Below are 20,438 nucleotides of genomic sequence, written 5' to 3' on the forward strand. Positions count from 1 at the left end.
TTCAATAGAAACTTTTTAAATATCTTTAACTCGTCACCTGAGGAAAATCATTTCCGTCTGTCGTCCATGGCCGATCGCTGTGTTCTCTTTTTAATTGACTTTCATGGCTCATTGTGAAAGAAGACTGGACCAAGCTATGTGCAGCTGTTTGTTTGGAGAGGAACTAGCATGCCCCGGCATGTATTAGCAGCCAGAAAAAGTTGAAAAATAAATATACTACAGTATATTTAAAGGATTGCTTTATTACTTTACAAAGGTTGTTTGTAAAATTATGTTTCACATTGGCAACTTTAGTGAACTGGTTCAAATACAATAAAAATGCTCACATTTGACAACTGCCATTGTAGAGTTAAATGTTACTTTATGTCTGACTATTCTTACCACCCTTTCAGTCAGTCAAGCAAAGAGAAATCCCCAATAAATCTGGGTATTATTATTGTGCATTTATATAGTGGCAACATATAACACAGTGGTGCAGTCCATAGACATGTCACTAATTGTTTCCCAGAGAAGCTTACAATCTGTTGTCCCTGCCATAGCCATATGCCCCTAACATAGTATAAGAATGATTTGAGGGGAAGCCAATGGAAAAACCTGTTTAAATTTGTGGGATGTAAATTGAATGTAGAATGTCTTCTACAATGCAACACTGGGTGATGGCTAAATGCCAGTCATAATATTGTTGGTGGTAGCACTTGGTAAGGAAGGGGACAAGCAAATAAAGTGTAGCTCCCCCAAATTTGGTTTCAAAACAACAACACAAAGAATAGTTTTGTTTTTTTTTCAGCCTGTGTCCTGCTTGGGATGTTCCTTTGTTACTTCCTATTCTAAAGATCAAACAGAAAGTGAGAGAATATTGCTGCAAATTGGTCTGTTATCAAAAGAACAAACGTTGGAAGATTATCCCCAAATACTGTGCTCTAGTGACACCTGTAACATTTTAGATTCTTTCATCACTTTCTATCATCGTGATATACAGATGAGGGGAGTATAAAGTAAAAAAGTATAAAGTATTTTTTTTTTTTTTTTTAAATTTTTTACTTGTCTGCTGAGTAAAGATATTGATTTAAAATGAAGTTCAATGATGTTTTGATTTGGGCATTGCAAGTTAATGTGCATTATGTATTCAAAACTAGCATTACATTTTTTTTTGCTAGAAATGCATATAAAGTGAGCTCCTTGGTTTGCATTGGCACTTTAAGGTCTTGTAGGAGGGAATGGAAAGACAGACTACTGCACAAATATCTCACCACTGGGCTTTTTAGGAGATACAAAAAGCTGGCAGATGACATCATCCCTTGGGTGCCCATCCAAAACTGAAATGTCAGCCTCGGGTGTGTCTCTTGTCTAAACGTACTGTTGGGACTTATTTTTCTTGCTGGTTTCTGTGCTCTTATTTCTACTCTGGGTCTGTTTAAGGACAAGCCTGGACTTATCCCAGAACCTGAACAGCACTGAATGGAATATAACTTACCCAGTGAAAAAGGAAAGTGAACAGAGGGATTAAAAAAGATACTGTCTGTGTTCTCCAGGATAGTTCCAGTGAGCTCTGCTGAGTTATTCACATCAATCTATTTGCAGAAGGCAGCTGTGCGGAGATTCTTGGTTCAGACCAGATATGTGTGAGCATCCCAGGTTTGGCTGGATCCATGCTTGAATCCTAATCTAGATTAACTAGGTGCTCTCCTCCTAGTCTTGACCTCCTTTGTTTTCACTTCATAGTCCTGTCTAGTTCTTTGCTCGCTTATTAGCACTAACCAATCAGCTCTGTGCCTTCTGCCTAATCTTGGCCAGGTCTGTTTGCTTTCTAGTCCTGACTGGTTGGTGCTTGTTCCCTAGTCCTAACCCACTCTGCACTCTTACTTCTTTCCCAAGTTAATTATTTCCCCATTTCCTAACTCTGTTATAAGTCCTGTGCTTGCTTGTATCCCAAGTCAGTCCTTTAATATATTCCTAGCCCTATGGTAGAGATAATCAATCAGTCATGTTCGTGCTTCCAAGTTCTACTCAGCTCTGCACTCTCTTCCTAACCTAGCTCTGTCAGCTTCTGACATTGGCCAGCCCTGTCTGTGCTATCTTCTGTGGGTCCCAATTAAAACCGTGCTCATCTTAGTAGACTATGTATAATCTCCTGCTGTCCCTAACTATATTGTATGTTGGTTTCAGTATGTTTTTGTTGCCTTTGTCTTGGCTTTCCCTGGGGTGTTTCAAAGAAAAGGCCATTTATCGGATAAATCTCCAGCCACTGCAAACACAGTGGTGGAGATAAATGAGGTAAAAAAACAATGCAATATTATACAGAGTACAGGAGAAGATTAAGATAATTAACCTATTCATTCCCAGGCTCAATCAACAAAGAAGCACCAAATTTACTAGTCCCTGAGCCCCAAAATCAGTTAGAGTGCTGTCTATTAGAAAGGGAAAGCTCACGCTTACTCGGTTGTCAATGTCCTCTAAAGATAAAGATGGAGGTTGGTTAGGCTTACTAGACAGGTCAACTTTTCCTCCCATAAAATCTTCGAAGTAGCCAGTGTACAATGAATGGCCAGATAATAATAAAAAGAAGGGTCTGAGACTGGGCAGTTCCAGAGTGCTGGGACTCCTGTAGGCATAAGATGGAGATGTTAGCATGGTGTGTACCAACATGACATTTACAAACATTGTATATTAGCATCTGTAAATCTGCATTCCTCATTTCTGTTTTTAGCTAATCAAAATGACAGGGCCTAATGTCCTGTTGCTTCGCTACATGGTAATAAAGAATAGTTTGTATTAGTTTTTAGAACTTTTTTATTTACTATACATCCTGTACTACCCTTTTTATATCTGTATCTTTCTACAGAGCCATAAAAGATGATCACATTGTATAAATATATAAAACCAATAACTGTGTTATATTGGTAATGTTTGTATTAAGTACTCTCTACCAATCCCAACATGACAACTCTCAAAGCCAATCAAAAACCACCAGCCCGGTAAAGCAGTTTTAATATCACTGCACAAATTTAGTCTTTTTAATTATACTTGCCTGAAGTTCAGCCTAACTATTACTCTAGCACTGCAGACTACTATTCAGCACATAATTTGGGTTTATTTATCTATTCATCCATGTTGTACAAAGCACACAGTTGTTTAATATACTTCTGTCTAAAACACTCCCATGTCAACCACACTCTCACAATGCTACCGTACCGGCTCTTTGGGTGATCTGTGTGTTCGTTCACGTATGTACTGTTGCTGATCCTGTTACAGATGAAAGGTTCTTTGTTTTAAAATGAATACACACTCTGCAAATTCAAAATCTAAAGTTTATCTAAACACCAATGTACTATAATTATTACACAAAAGAAAGATTAGGAACAGGTTCTAAGAATAGCTAAGTGCATGAAAGTGATAAAAAGATGGGCTGCTTTTGTTGCAAACAGCAAACAAATCGTTTCTTCCTTTTATGCTGCCAGTGCGGGTTGGACTATGAAAGTGAGATGCAAAATGATTGCTGTGGACAACAAAAAGTGTTCTTTCACATGAATATTCTATATGTCATTAGCAATTAGTCCTAGCTGTCTTTGCCTCTATTTCTGATGATACTTGTACAATACCCACTAGAAGACTGCAGAGTTAATCTGACTGGGAGTATTACAGGTCTATGTGTTCTTTCTATTTGCGTATAATACTGACTCTACATAACCAACCTACTCTTGTAGAATCTACTCACTGTATAGAATACACATCCATAGATTGGGTACTAAGCACAAAAGGCTTGTGCCTATAGGAAAAAAATAATGGGGGTGCTTTAATGTTAAAATTCTTTTCAAATAAACTAGCTAAAATGAAATGAAAGTATAAGTAGATTGCCTGATGTACCATTTCCTGCCATGTCAATTGCAGGTTGCACTGCAACCTGTCTGCTTAGAATACAGCCCTGGAAATATAATATTGTATTAATCTTCCTGTGCTAATTAGGTGGAGTACTAAAGAAATGTGAGTGGGCTGCTTAGCTACACCAACTGACAAGCTTTGCACTTTGCTCATTACTCCAGCAAAACCTCACATTCTGGCCCTAATTTATTAAAGTTCTCTAAGTCTGGAGAGAATACACTTTCATCAGTGAAGCTGGGTAATCCAGCAAACCTGGAATGGATCTGGTCCAGGATTGAAAACATTTGCTAACAAATAGCTTGACTTTTAGGAAATCCATTACAGGTTTGCTGGATTACCCAGTCTCACTGATGAAAGTGTATTCTCTCCAGCCTTGGAGAACTTTATTAAATCAGGGCCTCCGTGTCACTAGTTAAAGCCCAAGTGAGCGACTGGTTTACTATCCAAATAAGCTAAAAACATTCCAGGTGCATCAACACATAAAGTGTGCAGTTTATTTTCTTCGATAATCAGCCACAGCCCAGTTGGAAAGAATGAACCTATGCATTGGAAAAAACCCCTATTCTCTGTGGGGAAGAAGTGGTCTCTCTGCAGAGGCATGGCATGCTCCTTGATAAGTAAGAGCTCTATAATCAACAATGTTTAAAGAGCAAAGACCTGACTCTGCTGGCAGGGTACAGGCATTTCTACTAACAATGCTTTCTAAAGAAAAAGAGCTGTTAGGCTTTGGGCACCAAGTGTTTTGATGCCCCTTGAACTACATTGCTGAAGGCAAAACAATGTGGGAAGGATGTCCTATAAAATGGACACTGTAGGTTCATAGTTCATGTGTCAGATTAGTTGTTCATATAAAATGCTAGGGTTAAAAAAAGATTTCTGATGAACAAACTGCATTAGAAAACTGGCACATAGTAAAAGGATTAATTAATGGTGCATTTGAAGAGATGATTGTCTTCTTTAATAAGTGGATCAAGAAACTTCAAAACTGCAGGTAAACCTACAAACACACTACACTTTAAAACAGATATATCCAAAAGTAAAGGCTGATACTCATGTGACATGTGCCTAGGATATTATGAGAACCTCATTTCTCTAATCAGAATTCATTTTTTTTTAGTACATCGCTTATCGTCAGTGTTTCTGGTATTCAGTCAGATTTCTGCTATTGCAGTGTACTATGCTATGTTATATTATAGAGTGTCAATATATCATATAACCTGTAATATTCGCTCCAGGCTTTCTAGGCGCTGACAGAGTCCCTGAACTGATGCCTGCAGAGCCTCCACCGTAGCAGCAATCTGAGGGCTCAAGCGGTGTGATGAACTTCGGCACTTGTTCTGCAATGTACTGGACTTGTCTGAGCTGCTTGACTCATCAGAATTCCTGAAGCATGTGTCGCCGAATGACTTAGAAACTAAACAAAATAAAAATAAATGATTATGGCAGTCGTCCTTTTTTTTAGGCTTTAAATAACTGCTCTATTTTTATGTTTTAAGGAGGGCATTTTTTGTAAGCACCATCCCCCTTCCATTAAAAAAAAATGGCTTTAACTTTATTTGCATACCATACTCAAATCATGTATAGAAAATATAGCTTAGAAACAATATACAATGTCATACAGAATACCATATATTATATATCCATTTCAGGCAGAGGAGGAGGCAGACCCCAATGATCTCTAGGGTTGACACAGATTATTTAGTATATGGATAAGCCAGTAACATAAGAGGTCAAAAAACTGTAGCCAAGGCCCGAATTTGCATATCATTGTAGCTGTACTGAACTCTGCAACTGCAGGAACTGAAAAGTACTTCATCCTCAAAGTTCACAGCAGAAGCACTGAATTTGTTGAATTTCCTGCCCCAGCAGTGACTCAGCAGCTTAATTTGCTCCAAACTCCCCCTCCCTACAGTGACACAACAGCTTAGCTCCCTCCTACCCCCCTCCACTGACTTAGCAGCTCTGATACCCCTGTTTCACTTTTCAAACTACTTCACAACTTAGCACCCCTGTTCCCACTTCCGGCAATGATTAAGCAACCCAGGTCCCCCTGCACCCACCCCCTCCCCAGAGCTTATTAAGCTGTCAACATAGGTCTAAAATTAAAACTTACACCCTCTTAGACCTTATTCTATACCTGTTACAGAGTCATAATCCTTCCGTCTCTCTGCACTGTGCCTCCTGGCCTTCTGTTTTAGCTTTTTTTGGGAGACATCAGACACCTGAAATAAGTAAAGATTTATCACTGAACCTTCTTCTTTATAGTTCTGCAAGGTGGGAAATTGTGGACTTAAAGAGCTAAACCACAACAATTTAGTTTAATCCTGGGGTGTTGTTTGGTTCTGGCAGCTGGGACTCAGGTCTCTAGCTAAGTGCCCAGGTCTGCAAAAGTGCCCAGGTCTTGTAGTAGACACACTGGCATGCTGCCCAGCTTCTAGTTCTGGGGAAAGTGTATGGGAATATTCCAGTCTGGTACCATAGGCCAAGCAACAGAAAACTAGCCTGTTTCTCTACCTAAGGTTAAACACTTGCATAAAGAATGATAAAGAGAGAACAAATTAGTAAAATAGAAAAAATAGAGAAGGTCTCAGTCCTCAACTCCTAACCCTAGATGGTGTTTCCAGAAGTACTCTAGGTCATTCGGGATCCTGGCAATGTCTCTGGTATTGTCATGTCAGAGGAACATTGAACAAAGTACAGTTTGCCCTCACCTGATTAGGTCCCAGTATTTCCAGACTGTCAGAGAAGTGTTCATTTTCTGACCCCCAGCTCTCCAATCTCCTGCCACTTGTTTCTAAATGGGCAGGTTCACCTGGAAATGCCACAACAAACAGAAACATCAGCACTGCTCTTCTACCACAATCTCCCCACAGTCGGAAGCTCATTAGATTTGTTACTTATATAAAGTGGATAATTTAGACTCTGTGATCAGCAGGAGTGAATTAAGCAATATTTTATCCTTCCTCATGTCTCCTCTGGTGAATTCAGTTGTCTAGACAGTGACTATACCGTATCGGTCTACATTCTACTTCAATACACTTTTTCTCTTGGAGAAATGTTCTGAAAACTCTTGATAGCTGTCATCATACTGTACACTCTATGGATAAAAGTTTGTGGACACCTAAACTGTCACACCAATATAAGCATGTTCAGCTTTCTATTCCAAAATCATGGGTGTAATATGGAATTGTTCAACTTTATGTGGGTCTCCACATACTTGAGGTCATATAGGTATGTGTTATGGTCAAATGTACACAAACCCTAAGTGATGATAAAGTATATAAAGGCATTGCAACCTCGGGCACGTATAAACGCATTTAATAAAGTATACAGTAATTATAGATTAGGAATCTGATGGCACACGGACCTAGAGGGTCTTTGCGTTCCTCCTCTTCCTCCTGGCCCTTGTGAGTGCCCAGTTCTTTTTGCTCTGGTATGGTTACATATTGCTCTTCTCCTCCATCCTTTACTGCCTGGAAGCTGTAATCTTCAAAAATCTCCTCTTCTGCAACATAAAAACACCCTTTTGAGCTTTCACTGCTGCATAACATGTCGCTTGGCTTTTCATACCATGGATGTCTACCCATATTGATAAGTTCTAAAAGAGTTAGTACCCAAAGACTACACAGCTTGCTATTTTCAAATATATTTGTCTCCTAAAATGTTTGGAATTATAATACAGCCATAAGATTCATCAATGTGTCTTAATTTCTAATTTCTAATGAGAACTCAGTGTTAGGTAGTTTTTCAGGAATTAATTGCAGTTATTTCAGAATTGAAAACAAGTGTAACCATGAAAACTAACCACTAAAGTATATTAATATTATTAAAGTATATCTAGAGCCATTTGTTCATAATTACTAATAATACACAATATTTTTATTTAGGCCATCCAAAAGAGAATATTCCTTAATAATCCTAATATATAAAAAAAATATAGTACAAAATAGAACCTATTGGGAGGACAAAGTTCTCAAAATCATTTATGCAAAAGTTATTGCTTTGAGGTCACCTTTAGCCTACATCACCAAGATACATCTAGATGGAGAATGTTATTTAAAAGATAACACTTTCATAGAGATAAGATAAATCTAGCACCAAGCTAGCACTTTAAACTTTACCCCCGATGATGACTTTTCATATACAGTATATCAAAGTGTACTATTTCATTTCACCAATGGCATAAAGGGAATGATTTAAGAAAAGTATAGCCAAGAGGGGGTAAGGCTGTTACCTTAACTCCTGCAATAAGAAACTAAACAAGCATTCCCACTACATGATACAAATTAGCCTCTATGACTGTTACTAGTCTTTATAGTTAATGTGACTGAAAGGAAATGTGACTGGCCATGCAGGAATATAAAAAGAGACCTTCCCACTGGTCTTATACACAGCTTTGTGTGCTGACTCCACAGGGGATTCTAAACAACTAGGTGAAGTAAGGTGAAATAATTGACATGAGCACAGTTGCATTGCTTGCTGGAGATTACCAGGTTGCTACAAGGAGGGCCACTCACCGGTGGGAATCTTGAAAAAGGATTCGGGAGGGCGAGGCATATCTGGAATGACTTCATACAAGGGACGGAAAGGTTCAAACATATCAGGTGTTTTGTCTTCTAGTGGGACTGTATCGATAATCTGAAATAGGAGACAGTAATAGTGACTTTGGCTAAGTTAATGCCCCAATCCACTTGTCCTTCTTTGATAAAAAAACGTTCTACACACATTACAAACCTTATCATTTTCAGAGTTCCTATGTGATTGTGTTGTTTATGTGAGGTGTGAGGAGTACAATAAGGCCAAGCTGACATGATGCGGCACCCTCTATGACAGCCGCAGGTCACAGAAAGTGGGCTCTGGATCAAAGAGCTTTGAGCACCTCTTAAGCCCAACAAAATTTGTGCACCTGAGGTCCCAACCCCTCCTACCTCCTAATCTCATTTTAAAGGGGTTTTACCCTCATTGTTGTCATTTTTATTTTCTGTACATTACTTGAAAAGCAAGTGGGTGATCAGATTCCCTGGCAGGAAAGCAAAAAGAGATATATCTTTTAGGATATCTCACTGTTGGAGTTTCCAAAATGGTAAATGGGGTCTGTGGTGATTACGCCAACCTTAGTGAATCTGAAAAGAACAAACTGTGTGGGATATACTGGCTTGCAAAAGTGATTGTCCGAAAAAACCCCAACACCAAATCATCAGTCTCACCCTTTTCAATTCCAAACTTTTATAATGAAATAAGTGGAAATATGTACTACCTTTTGGGCCACCTTCTTCATCTCTGTGATATAGGCACACATGGCATCTTCTTGGCTCATCTGACCCAGCTTATTCCAGGCATCCCTTCAAACATTATGTAATATGTAATAAGATTGCTGTCATCAAGAATATAACCAAATCAAAATGGATTCTTTACAGTGCAACCAGGTGTCAGAGCTGAAGAGTTTACTGGGACAAACATTGGCTGTGCACAGAACGCCATTCGGAACAGAAGTGCCCCTGTGGGTTCTAGCGCCAAAACACCAAATATTTTAAAGTGCTTCCTAGTGGGCGCAAGCAGCTAAGGGTCTATGGGTAAGACTTTAATTAAAGTAATCACCACGCTTCAGGAAGCCACAGATCCTGTGCACTGTGGCATGGTTATAAGGAGCCTTGCCTATGAGTACTTTACATGTACAGATTTAGACATTTTAACCAGATGATCTTGGGGAGAAAAGTTTAAAGTTCAACTTTGTATAGGACATATGGACATCAAAAAAAGAAATATATATGGATCATTAGCTGCTGTTTTTTATAGGATATTTATTCAGAAACAAATCACAATTACATCTGGGGGTTTTGTGTATACAAAGCAATAGCTAGTAGTACGAAATAAAGTATCGTGTGATACATGCTATGGTAATATTTATCACCATAGAGTATTGCGCATACCACTTATATCTTCCAATGGGATCCCAGAAACCAGGGCGAGTGATACTGCAAGGTCCCACTGTGGCCTGTTTGTAGTAGCTGTAGAAGCGAAGCATCTCCTCATAGGAGGGGCGATACGAGCCTAGGGAGAAAGAATTGTCCAATCACAGAATCGAGATATATATATATATATATATATATCTATATATACTAAAAGTTTTAGAACACCTGAACACCTAAAAGAATATCTCTTTCTACAACCATGGCCATTAATATAAAGTTGCTTCCATGTGTGGGTTTACCAACCTCCATTTTTCTATCGAGGGAATTTTTGTCTGTTCATTTGTTACGTCAGATGCGGAATAAAAAGATCTTGCCTGCTATCAGTGTTAGCATTCATCCCAAAGTCTTTATAATATTCTGGATACATGGAGGGTACAATATGAAACTCCAACATTTAATTGAAATAGACTGGGGATGTCTTAGGACCTCAGTTGGGTTTTTATTGTGTTCCAAACCAGAGAAACAACAGTAATCAGAGTTAATGTGCCAACCAAGGCAATACTCCCAACCACTACCACATGACACACACAGCTAACATCCTACAGAGCTCACATACCCAGGGGGGTTTACAGCCCTTCTCCACTACACACAATATACAACAATCTATTCTCAATAGGTTTGCTCTGTAACTTGATATTAGATCAGCATCTGCATTTACTCTCTGCAGAACCGTGAAGGTTATACTTACCACTTTTGGGCAAGCTCTGAATAACCGACACCGCAGCATTAAACTGTCTCTGGTATCCACTCTCATCTTGATCTGTCCCCATATGTCCAGAATACGACCCAGCAGGCTCAGACAGAGCAAGAAGTTTGTGTGCTTTCTGCAGAGGACAAAAGTTCTGCAAGTTATTGCAGTGCCAGTGAAATGATCTGTCCTGATAAAAGGTGACCTCTGATCTGCAGGTATTTACTTGGATAGAATAGAGACAGTTATGCAGTGTGCTCAGTCCTATGTCGAGGGAATACTAGTGTCAGCATGGCCTGCTGTGGGCATACTGGGACTTGCAGTTCATCAAGAGCTGCACGTTGGTTAAGCCTAGAACAACATGATAAGAAGTTTGTAGATGTCCATTGTGACCTGATTACATAACTGAAGGACTAATACACCTGCAATTTTTCTCGTTGGAAAGGATCTTTCACGATCCTTTCCAACGAGAAAAGACTGCACGATGCATGAACGATGCTGTACATACAGCACCGTTCATGCTCTATGGAGAGGGGAGGGGGAGAGCGACGGAGCGGCACCCTGCTGCGCGCTCTCCCCTTCCCTTTCATTAGGATCGGTCGTCGTCCATCGTCCATGGATCCGCCAGGACGGTCGTCGGACGATGGACGACGACCGACTGTACACACGGCAAATTTTTCTCGCCCGATAATTGGCCGATACCGATTATCGGGCGAGAAAAATTTGCCGTGTGTACGCAGCTTTAGTGACCTAGCCACTAATAATATTGGGTGAAATGCTGACAAGCTGACACACTACTCATCTACTACTACTATCAAAGTAATATAAAAAATATTTGTATCTGCTTGGCAGTGGTGGATATAGACTTGCTATGCACTCAACTCCCCTTTGGTCTTCATTGTGAGCACATCCTCGTGTCATGCTGCCACCTGGTTACACTATACCTTTGTTAGGAACTCCCAGTGCACTCATTTCCATTTATAAGCAGGATTTAATGAGGTCTCGTTTACTAGCAGGCAAAGCTGAATGCTGGAGAATGTGTGTGCCTTATGTACTTACAGTAGTCTGTGTCTGAAAGTACAGCTGCCCATGTAATCCCTACTCCCTGCCATCTCTCGCTATTATTACATCCCCTTCACTTGTGCCCTTGCTGGCATGACTAGCCCTTGGCATCAGTTCCATGTCATCTGCAGCAATCAATCCTATTCCTCAGGTCTCAAGAAAGTATACCTTATAAAGAAATATGTTCCCACTGTTGTATTTCTTGGGAAAATGTCAGATGCCTGGAAAAGATACTGCTTTTGAGTTATAGACCTGGAACAAGCAAACAAAGAGAAACATCTATGCTATAGGCACAGGAGACCAGATAATCAGTAGGGACAAAGAGGACTTTCCTCCATCCTGACCACTTTGACCTCACATGGCTATCACTGTACCTCTCTAATCAAAATATTTTTATAAAGAAACACCAGCAGTACATCTGCCATGCTTCTGTGCTTCTATTCAAGTGTACCTGTCACTCACATGCAGTGAAGACTGGCATTGTGTGAGCAGCTTATTAGGTCAGCAGGAGCTACAGGCATTATCATCCTGACACAGCAGATGGGTGGCTAATTCAGATCTTCATAGAGACAGAAGAATATTACAGTGCTTACACTGTGGGCACAGTTAGGATAAATAACAATTTTTTTTTCTAAAAGTACGGCTACATACACACGTGCAATAAATCTTTTGACGATCCTTTCCAATGACTAACGACTGCATGATGCATGAAGGATTGCTATACATACATCACCATTCTGCTCTATGGAGAGGGGAGGGAGGGAACAACGGAGCAGCACCCCCTTCACTTCCATTACGATTGTTCATCTTCCATCGTCCGTGGATCCGCCAGGACGGTCGTTCGGACGATGAGCGCTGTACACACGCCAGATTCTCGTCCAATATCGGACCTGAGCCGATTATTGTACGAAAACTATAGCACGTGTGTACGTAGCCTAAAGCATGAGTACCCTAAATGGTAAACAATAGTGACCACTTTTTAAAAATGTGACCTAAGCCTATTGTTCTCCCTTTCTCACTCCAGAATAAAATAACAGAATTGCTGGTCTATGTGTCTCCTACACCTACAAAATCAACCAGAACTAAAACAAAACCTGCCTGCTGTACAGCAGAAACCCTCCAGTATAGATCCAACCCCTCACCACCCGGCTCAAATCTATTCCCTTCATATAGTCTGCTATGTACACCCCAATGTGACACCACTTGGGCCCGATAACTGCCCACTAGGAAGAAAGCACATACATCCCATACCCACAAGTACAGCAATGGATTCCCGATTTTTAACATTCTAATAAAAGTAATAGGTTTTTTTTTTTAAATGTCATAAACTGCAATTTTCAGAGTTCTGCCAAGCACACCATGAATATACAATAGCGATTGACCAAAAAAAATCTCTCTCTCCTATAACTTGCATTTCCGTTATAATAAACCTTCAGAGTATTTAAAAACAACAGAAAGAATCTAAAGAATTTTATTCTAAATGAATGCCCAGCAGGTATGGCAAATTCTTTTTTCATTTGGTAGAATCTTGTCCGCATGTTCCAACAGCTTGCTCTGCAGATCTGCCGTCTGCTGAAACAGCAAAAGAGTGCATTATACAAAAATCTATACAGCTCTGCAAACCACAGGGGTAGGTGCGCTCTTCCTACCAGGGCCGGTAATTTTCTGTGTGATTCCCTGAAAGGAAACTGAGGAAATGCTTCTTCCTGCCTGCAGCAGATTGATGACAATATCTCAGCCTAGGCAAAGTCACTAGACTGGAGCTCAAGCTTTTAAATAATAAATGATAAGATTTTTGTCTTTTAGAATAAAATACTGTTACTGTATTACTGTTCCATATTAGAAAATGACAGGTACTTGTGCAGTGTGGCACAACAGAATATTGATTTTAACAAATATTTGTGTGCTGCAGTGCCATTTGTTTAACCTATGGTACACTATTTTGTTGTCTATACTATTGGGGGGATTTCCCATTTACCTGTTGCAAAGACACAATATAAGGTTTAAATATCTCCCAAAAAGGTGGGAATATCCCTAATTTCTCTTTACCTCTTGTTCTGAGAACAAATCTAAAATTTAGGGTTTTCCCTCCCTTTCTTTCTTAATGACAGTGGTTGTCATTAGAGAAAGAGGGGTTTATCACCATAGTGGGGACTAGGAATCAGCGCGTTTTTAAAACTCAATCTCGCTGAGAATTCAGCCGTTCTCGCATACTGAAATTGTAAGGGAGAATGGCCAGTGTATATTTGCCGATCAAGCTCGAATTAAAAAAAAAAATTAAAAAAAAAATATTGCGGGCTGTGCTGATGCAGCCGGTGCTGCATTCATTGATCAGCTCAGTGTGCAATCCCCAGCACTAGAGGTTAAATGGGGACAAGTCTCCCCATTCAAAACCTCTAGTGCTCTCTGATTGGCTGAGGAAAGCTTTCCTCGGCCAATCAGGGGACCGCAAACAGGATTCCCAGGACTGCAAGAATGATTGCAGCTCTGAGAATCCACAGCGATCCCGGGTCACTAGAGGTTAATTAACCTCTAGTGCCGGGGATCGCACACTGATCTCAATGAATGCGAACGCATTCCTCTAATGCCCCGGGGATCACAAACAGGAGAATTCCCAGGGAATCTTATGAATTTCCTCGATCTTCCAATGGTTTCGAGAAATTGGTTTGCCAAAATTTCACGGAACTATCGGAAGTCCAAGGAAATGTTCTTGAGGATGCCAGAGGCCAGAGAACCAGTAAAAAAAGAAAAGGAAAAATCCAGCCATTCCAAATTCAAGCATGCTCAGTGAGATCAGAACCTTTTTTTACATTTTCAGGAAGACACATCACCCCATCCCGTGCCTGTGCAATGCGAGATTGGGTGATGTAGGCAGAAGCTAGAAAACAAAATAAAAAGATGGCCACGTCCTGTCCATGCTAGAAAAAAAAAGGAATCTGGGACACCGTAGGATCTACTGAACTTGGTTTGTAGAGAGATTGAGGGTTTTACACCTGTAAAGGTAAGTGTAAGTAAGTGATTTGTTTTTTCTATAAAAGTTCCACTTTAAGAGCCCTTTCACACTAGTTTGTTGCAGAAGTGCTTGCAATAACGCCACACATGGCAACAAAAAGTGCATGTGTTGGTGCGGTTGGTTAATATTTATTAATGAGAGTCAAATGCACCTTACCAACGCACTACAGCGCAATGTGTGACCATGTGTTCAAATTTGCAATAGCAAAGCTCCAATTTTGTGTACATGCACATGATAACGCGTTTTGTTTTTTTACAATGCAGCTCACAGCCCTAATGGGAACGGGTTGTAAGATAGTATGTTAAAGATAAAGATTTATACACATAGCACATAGATAAGATATACAAAATAAATGATTCACCTTTACTAATCAACATTCTGTATGATATGAAAGAAAATTCATGATACCTTATGAAAAAATGATAGTTACCACATGACAAGAAATGTTATGATTGGAATGTAAAATGCGTGGGACCTGAACTCCAGATGGCACTGGCTCAGAGCAGATCCCCACGGGCAATGTATACTTGTATATCTATCTTGAAATCCAACATGTATACGGGCAGGTCGTCCTATCATACCCATTCACACCTAGGGTACCTGTTCAATAAGAATCAGTCAATGCATGAGCAGGCAATCATACATTTCTTTTCTGCAACACTAACATATATGTTCATTTACCTAAATGTGCTCCAGCGTGCAAGATCTTGTTTGTTGATACTGTATGTGTTTATTTACCTAATGATCAATGACAAGGAATGCAGATTTGGTGGCAGATCTTCCCAGACTCCATAATCTGCCATTTTCCTTGTGTTAAACAATCAGTTTTCCTGCATTTGTTTATCTTTATGTTCTAATATGAATAATACAATATTTTTATTTTTAATTATCACATATATAAACCCGAGTATTTTGTTGTATAGTGAACACAGAAGGTGCTCCACACATCTCCACAATACAATCATGGCATGTTGTTATTCCTAGCTCTATGTACACAAGTCTATGTACACACTCTGCTTTCACTATAAAAGCATTAAATAAAGGAGTTTACATAAAATATCTGCTTACTTAGCGCTCTGACCTCCTCGGAGCCGCCCCTCGCTGCTTTTTTTTTTTCCTCCAGCGTCCAGCCGCCTAGGCCGCGCACTGAGCCGGTAGACGCGATTACGCAAGCCCGGGGATTGTGCAGAGGAGGAAGGCCCGAGGCGGGGAAACGTGGTGTGGGCTGGTTGTATGCTGATGTCATGGCTCCTCTCCATCTCTAAAATCAATAATACTAAAGTAAACGCGTGCTGTTGTGGAAAGTATTAGAAAAAAGTTTATTTGTTTGATATTTTAGTGTAATAATATTTTTATGTGTTTAGTAATGTCTTGGTTGCCATGGAGACACGAGAGACCTAAATCAAATCAAATAAACGTTATACTATATAGTATTTATTATTTTATATATACTATTTTTATTATATAAACATTTATATAAAATGTATTGTTTATTTATATGATATTATAATAAACATTTGTGTTTCCCTCTGTGTGTCCTATGTGTAAATACAAGAGGAATTATATTATTAATAATATTATTAATATTATTATTACACAGTATTTATACATATTACACAGCGCTTTACAAACTCCTCAGTCATGGTATTAGCAATTCAGACATTTCTCTAAATTAAAGTGGAACTATTGTTCCAAAATGACAACATGCTATCAGGCACAATTTTTATTACAGAACTGACTGGCAATGTCCATTACTTGCTTGTTATTATCAATAGTGTTTTTATAAATTACAACATATTACATTGCGCTGTACATTAATCACATTCTTTTCTTTTAAAAGTGTGCAAGCGCAACTTATGTGATGACGGGGTGCTGGAAATGAATTATTTACGTCGCCCAGGCCTGGACCAGCAAGATGGTTAAAGCTCTGACACCTAGAAGAGGACTGGACAGAGACGGCGGCAATTCTTCTGCAATTACAAACCTGCCTGATTGCAGTTTTTAATTTTTAATGTTTAGTTCCACTGTAAATTGGACCTTAGAGCACTATAGAAGGTACAGTAATAACGGCCAGGTCCCTTCTTCCTGTAAAAATGTTAAAAAAAGCTGCTGATGATATGAAGATTTAAATTGATCTCACCTCCGTCTTCCACCACTGGTGACTAGGTGACGATGACATAACGCTGATTTGGGTAAGATACTTGGAAATATAGAGCAGCCCAAATCTACTGAGTAATGGACTGTGTCTGTAGGTGGCATAGATTGGTCTATATTGAGCCTTTCTATTCAGTAGTGAAACCAGGCAATCAAGTCGGCTTGAAGGAAGATCTCACTTCTTCTAGAGATGCTTCAGGGATGTTCAGACTTGCAGCATTAAGGAGAGTTTTGTAATAATGTGTGTAGGTGTTGCTACCATGCTTTTGGAAGCCACAGGTCTATCCACCCCTGGAACTGGTTCAAAATTATCCAAATCTATGTTTTAAGCCAACTCCATTTCCAGGCTCCACTACTGGCCACAGATAGAAAGCTTTAACACAAATTGATGTAGGTCACCTGAAAGCTTCTTTACACTGCAATGTCAATTAATCGCTTTTCACACACTAAGTCTTTGTGTGTTCTTTCTTTCTTTATAATTATATCAGAATCTTCGCAGAAGAAAGGTATGAGGAAAGTAGGAGTCTAAACCTTACTTTACTAGGACCCTTGGAAGTTTGAAGTAGACTTTGCATTGAATTGCAAGGTTTTGGCTAAGCAAAATGCCAACACAATTGGTCTATTGGTTCCTGTACTCCCCTGATCGTTCTTCTGCAAACATGTCCTAATATTCTTCCTACTCATTGTCATTCCTGCTTACAATACCTGGTCATTCTTTCTGCATACCTAAGTCATTGCTTGGCAAATTTATTTTCAAAACTAGTAAAAGAAGTGATAAAAATTAAGCTCTTCTGGGAATATCTAATATTTCTCTGTGCCTGGGATGGGTACTTCCCTTTACCACATACATAGTGCTAAAAGTGTCTGTCTCTATCACCCCAGGGGTTTAGAAGGTATCTATTTTTGCTCTGGAGAAAGCTGTGAAATGTTGGATTTCCCATTGATTTCTGTGCTAGGAAAAGATTCCAGCAGGCTTGTACAAATGGTACTTGGTATAAAAATTTTAAATAGAAAAGACAATAGTCACCAGGATAGAGGATGAATCTCATCAATAGGGGAGTTCTAACACTTTAAAACTGGTGAGGGGAAAAGAAACATGTCATAATCCCCCTAAAGAAGAAAGCTTTTAAACATGTGCTACCTAGTTTCTTCATAGGTAATAAGTCAGGTCATTCAGTGCAACAAAAATATTTTTAACCAATAAAAATAGAAACTTTTTTTGTAGAAACCAGTTGTCTAGTTGTGTGGCAATGTCCCTTTGCTGGCACCCTGGCAGTCAAAGCAATCTTATTGAGCTTTATGCTTAGTGGGGGGGTCACCCGCCTAATGCACGACTTTCCATAGCAAATATATAGGTCAGGCAATAACTCTGATAAGCAAAGGCCAAATGAGAGGATGAATGCTGAATTAAATATTTCTTTTGTCTGCGGTATAGGAAGCCACAACATTTAATACAGTAAATAGAAATGGGCAACTTTTGTGTTTATGCAAAAAAATAAAAATAAAAAAGCGTGGTTTATGGAAAAATGGAATTATAATGCCTTTATGCTCTGTTTTATTTATTTTTTTACAGATACAGACACAGTTAATACACTGAAACATCCCTAATATCAGTGTCACAGGACACTATGAGTTTTAATGAGATGACAGTGGAAGCTGCATTAACATGGTCACAGGGTAAGCCTCAATATTCAGTTTCTAACTAAGACAGGTTCTCTTTAACCAAGTACATGAATCCAATTGTGAATGTAAACACAATTTGTGACAATCTTGTAAGGGTCAAATGTTTTAGTTGCTGACTACAGAAAAACACCCATTCATGGGGAGGGGTGAATATATAGTGTAGGGGTGAATAAGTACTCTCATTCTGCTAATTAGTCATCATTCAGAACAATACATTGTACAAAGTTGCACATATACAGTATATATATTTGCTGGCTGTTGGTGTGACATGTAAACACTAGATGGCACTGCTCCACCATTCTTAGCTATTACATTCCACTAATAATTAGGTATTATATATGGATAGGATTAGCAAAGTCTATACAGTCATTTCCTGCAACATTTTACAAGTTATCAATCTACTAATCCCTTAGCTTTGTGCCTGGAATCTTTACAATTAGAGTAATCATTCTATCACATCGCTTAATCTAATTTATAATCTTGCAATGGTGGATCACACTGGATGGTGATTATGCCCAACCCAGGTATTAATGTCATCTTTAGTCGCTGCAGAAATACACCAATTCATATATATGTATTTATTATCCAGAAGTAGACTTCTACCTTTCTTTCTGCCTTATCCTTTTTTCTTCCCTTTATTGGGTTTTTTTTTCCTATTTTCTTTTCACCCAAGATTCACACACACTTTTTCCAAGACTCCACATAGGTTCTCTTTTACTCCCTCTGCCTTTTTCTTCTCCACAACTTTCTTTCTCTCCCCCTTCTTCCTTCCTTCTTAAATTTCACTCTCTTTCCCCTAATTCTAGTTTTCGAAAGCAACCTATTTAACATGGGGTAACTTTCTACAAGTTATAACTTCTAAAAGTTAAAGCGCCGAATTCTTGGCACTCATGGTGCTCTTCTTGCTTTTTTGTTAGGCCCCATGTCATGTTCTCTTCCTGTCCTCACTCATCTCTCCACTTACATCTTTTTTGTTTGTTTTCCTTTACAAAAGGTTAGTCATCAGTGATGACACAGCTGCAGAAGATGTTGAATGTTATGGTCTGACATATACCTGCTGTGGCCCAGCATGAATCATGGGTTCATTAGTTCAGTATCTGGCCTTTACAATGTCCAGTGCATAAACCCAATCACAGTTACAAGTCAAGTGCTAAGAGAAAACAGAGTAAGGGAAGTAAAAACCACATTTCAGGTTCAGGTGCATTTACTAGAATGCACTATAGCTTCCTCTTTACCAGATTTCACCTACAGGTGGCACTGTGGGCAAATCTTAAATGACAACTTTGGGTGCCTTTGAAATAAAGAGTAAGTAAAAGGTGTCCAGATGCTGCAGAATTGTATTCTATATGGCTATCCCTTTAGCTAATGCATTTATTGTATTTAACTTATTTAAGTCGTATTTAGTTGCCATGTTTTTATTAGCTTTACTGTGATTCACTCTCTTGTGTCCCTGGCACTGCTAGAGGATAATAGTATTCCCAGAGGAACTGTTGTATCAGCACATTCCCTACAGCCAATGTGTGAATTCTCCCCAGACCTCCTATTCATTCCGCGGCCAGGTCACAGCTCTGACTAACAAGAATGGACGGGGTGCAGAAGAGTCGACTTTGGTGGAGGAAAAGAGGCAAATCTTCAAGGTGGGGTGGAAACAAAAAGCTGCCTATGTATATATTGTTACTACATATTGGAGGTTTACAGAGAAAAACATCTACTTATGTGTTGGACCTTCTTACGATTGGAGAATCTGGGCAGGCTGCTGGCTTCGGCCCGGGGGGCATTTTAAGTCGGCCCGGTTGAGCCATAGCACCAAAGTATCTCTATTCTTAGCCTTCTCTATAGGAGCAATTTTTGGTTGAACACAAAAAATCTACAAGCAATTTTATACTTTGAACTAGTTAGGAACTCCAATTACGTGTACGCAGTCACTTCTTTCTATAATTTCTATTTGCACCACAAAGCATGGTGGAGAAATCACTAACTAATCGCA

At 39.3% G+C, this 20,438-nt stretch overlaps 1 protein-coding gene across 4 annotated transcripts; it reads right to left on the reverse strand.

Moving 5' to 3' along the window:
* Positions 1-226: 226 nt before the first annotated feature.
* On the reverse strand, positions 227-15,823 carry ACBD4 (acyl-CoA binding domain containing 4). 4 transcript variants are annotated; one of them, XM_072414681.1, is made up of 12 exons: positions 15,683-15,814; positions 15,045-15,214; positions 10,540-10,675; positions 9,810-9,930; positions 9,137-9,221; positions 8,397-8,517; positions 7,247-7,384; positions 6,591-6,691; positions 6,017-6,101; positions 5,097-5,293; positions 3,193-3,243; positions 227-2,602 (listed from the first exon to the last, which is right to left on the reverse strand). In XM_072414681.1, exons 3-12 carry the CDS (start codon positions 10,619-10,621, stop codon positions 2,495-2,497), a joined length of 1,089 nt encoding a protein of 362 aa, XP_072270782.1. In that variant the 5' UTR covers positions 10,622-10,675; positions 15,045-15,214; positions 15,683-15,814; the 3' UTR covers positions 227-2,494. The 4 variants fall into 4 exon arrangements, with proteins under 4 accessions (XP_072270782.1, XP_072270780.1, XP_072270781.1 ...); XM_072414679.1 differs by having other exon boundaries at positions 11,770-15,214; XM_072414680.1 differs by lacking the exon at positions 15,045-15,214 and having other exon boundaries at positions 15,683-15,823.
* Between the last annotated feature and the right edge of the window lie 4,615 nt (positions 15,824-20,438).

Source organism: Pyxicephalus adspersus, chromosome 6 (genome assembly GCF_032062135.1).
Source record: "Pyxicephalus adspersus chromosome 6, UCB_Pads_2.0, whole genome shotgun sequence".
Taxonomy (NCBI): Eukaryota; Metazoa; Chordata; class Amphibia; order Anura; family Pyxicephalidae; genus Pyxicephalus; species Pyxicephalus adspersus.

Bases quoted from the DNA above. Each gene is read 5' to 3' on its own strand.
- ACBD4 (XM_072414680.1), bottom strand. From the start codon at position 10,621: ATGGGGACAGATCAAGATGAGAGTGGATACCAGAGACAGTTTAATGCT. The intron at 6,102-6,590 runs GTGAGGGCAAAC...TACTTATTTCAG, and splicing joins AAATACTGGGACCTAATCAG to GTGTCTGATGTCTCCCAAAA. The intron at 5,294-6,016 runs GTATAGAATAAG...TATTTTGTTTAG, and splicing joins GGATTATGACTCTGTAACAG to TTTCTAAGTCATTCGGCGAC.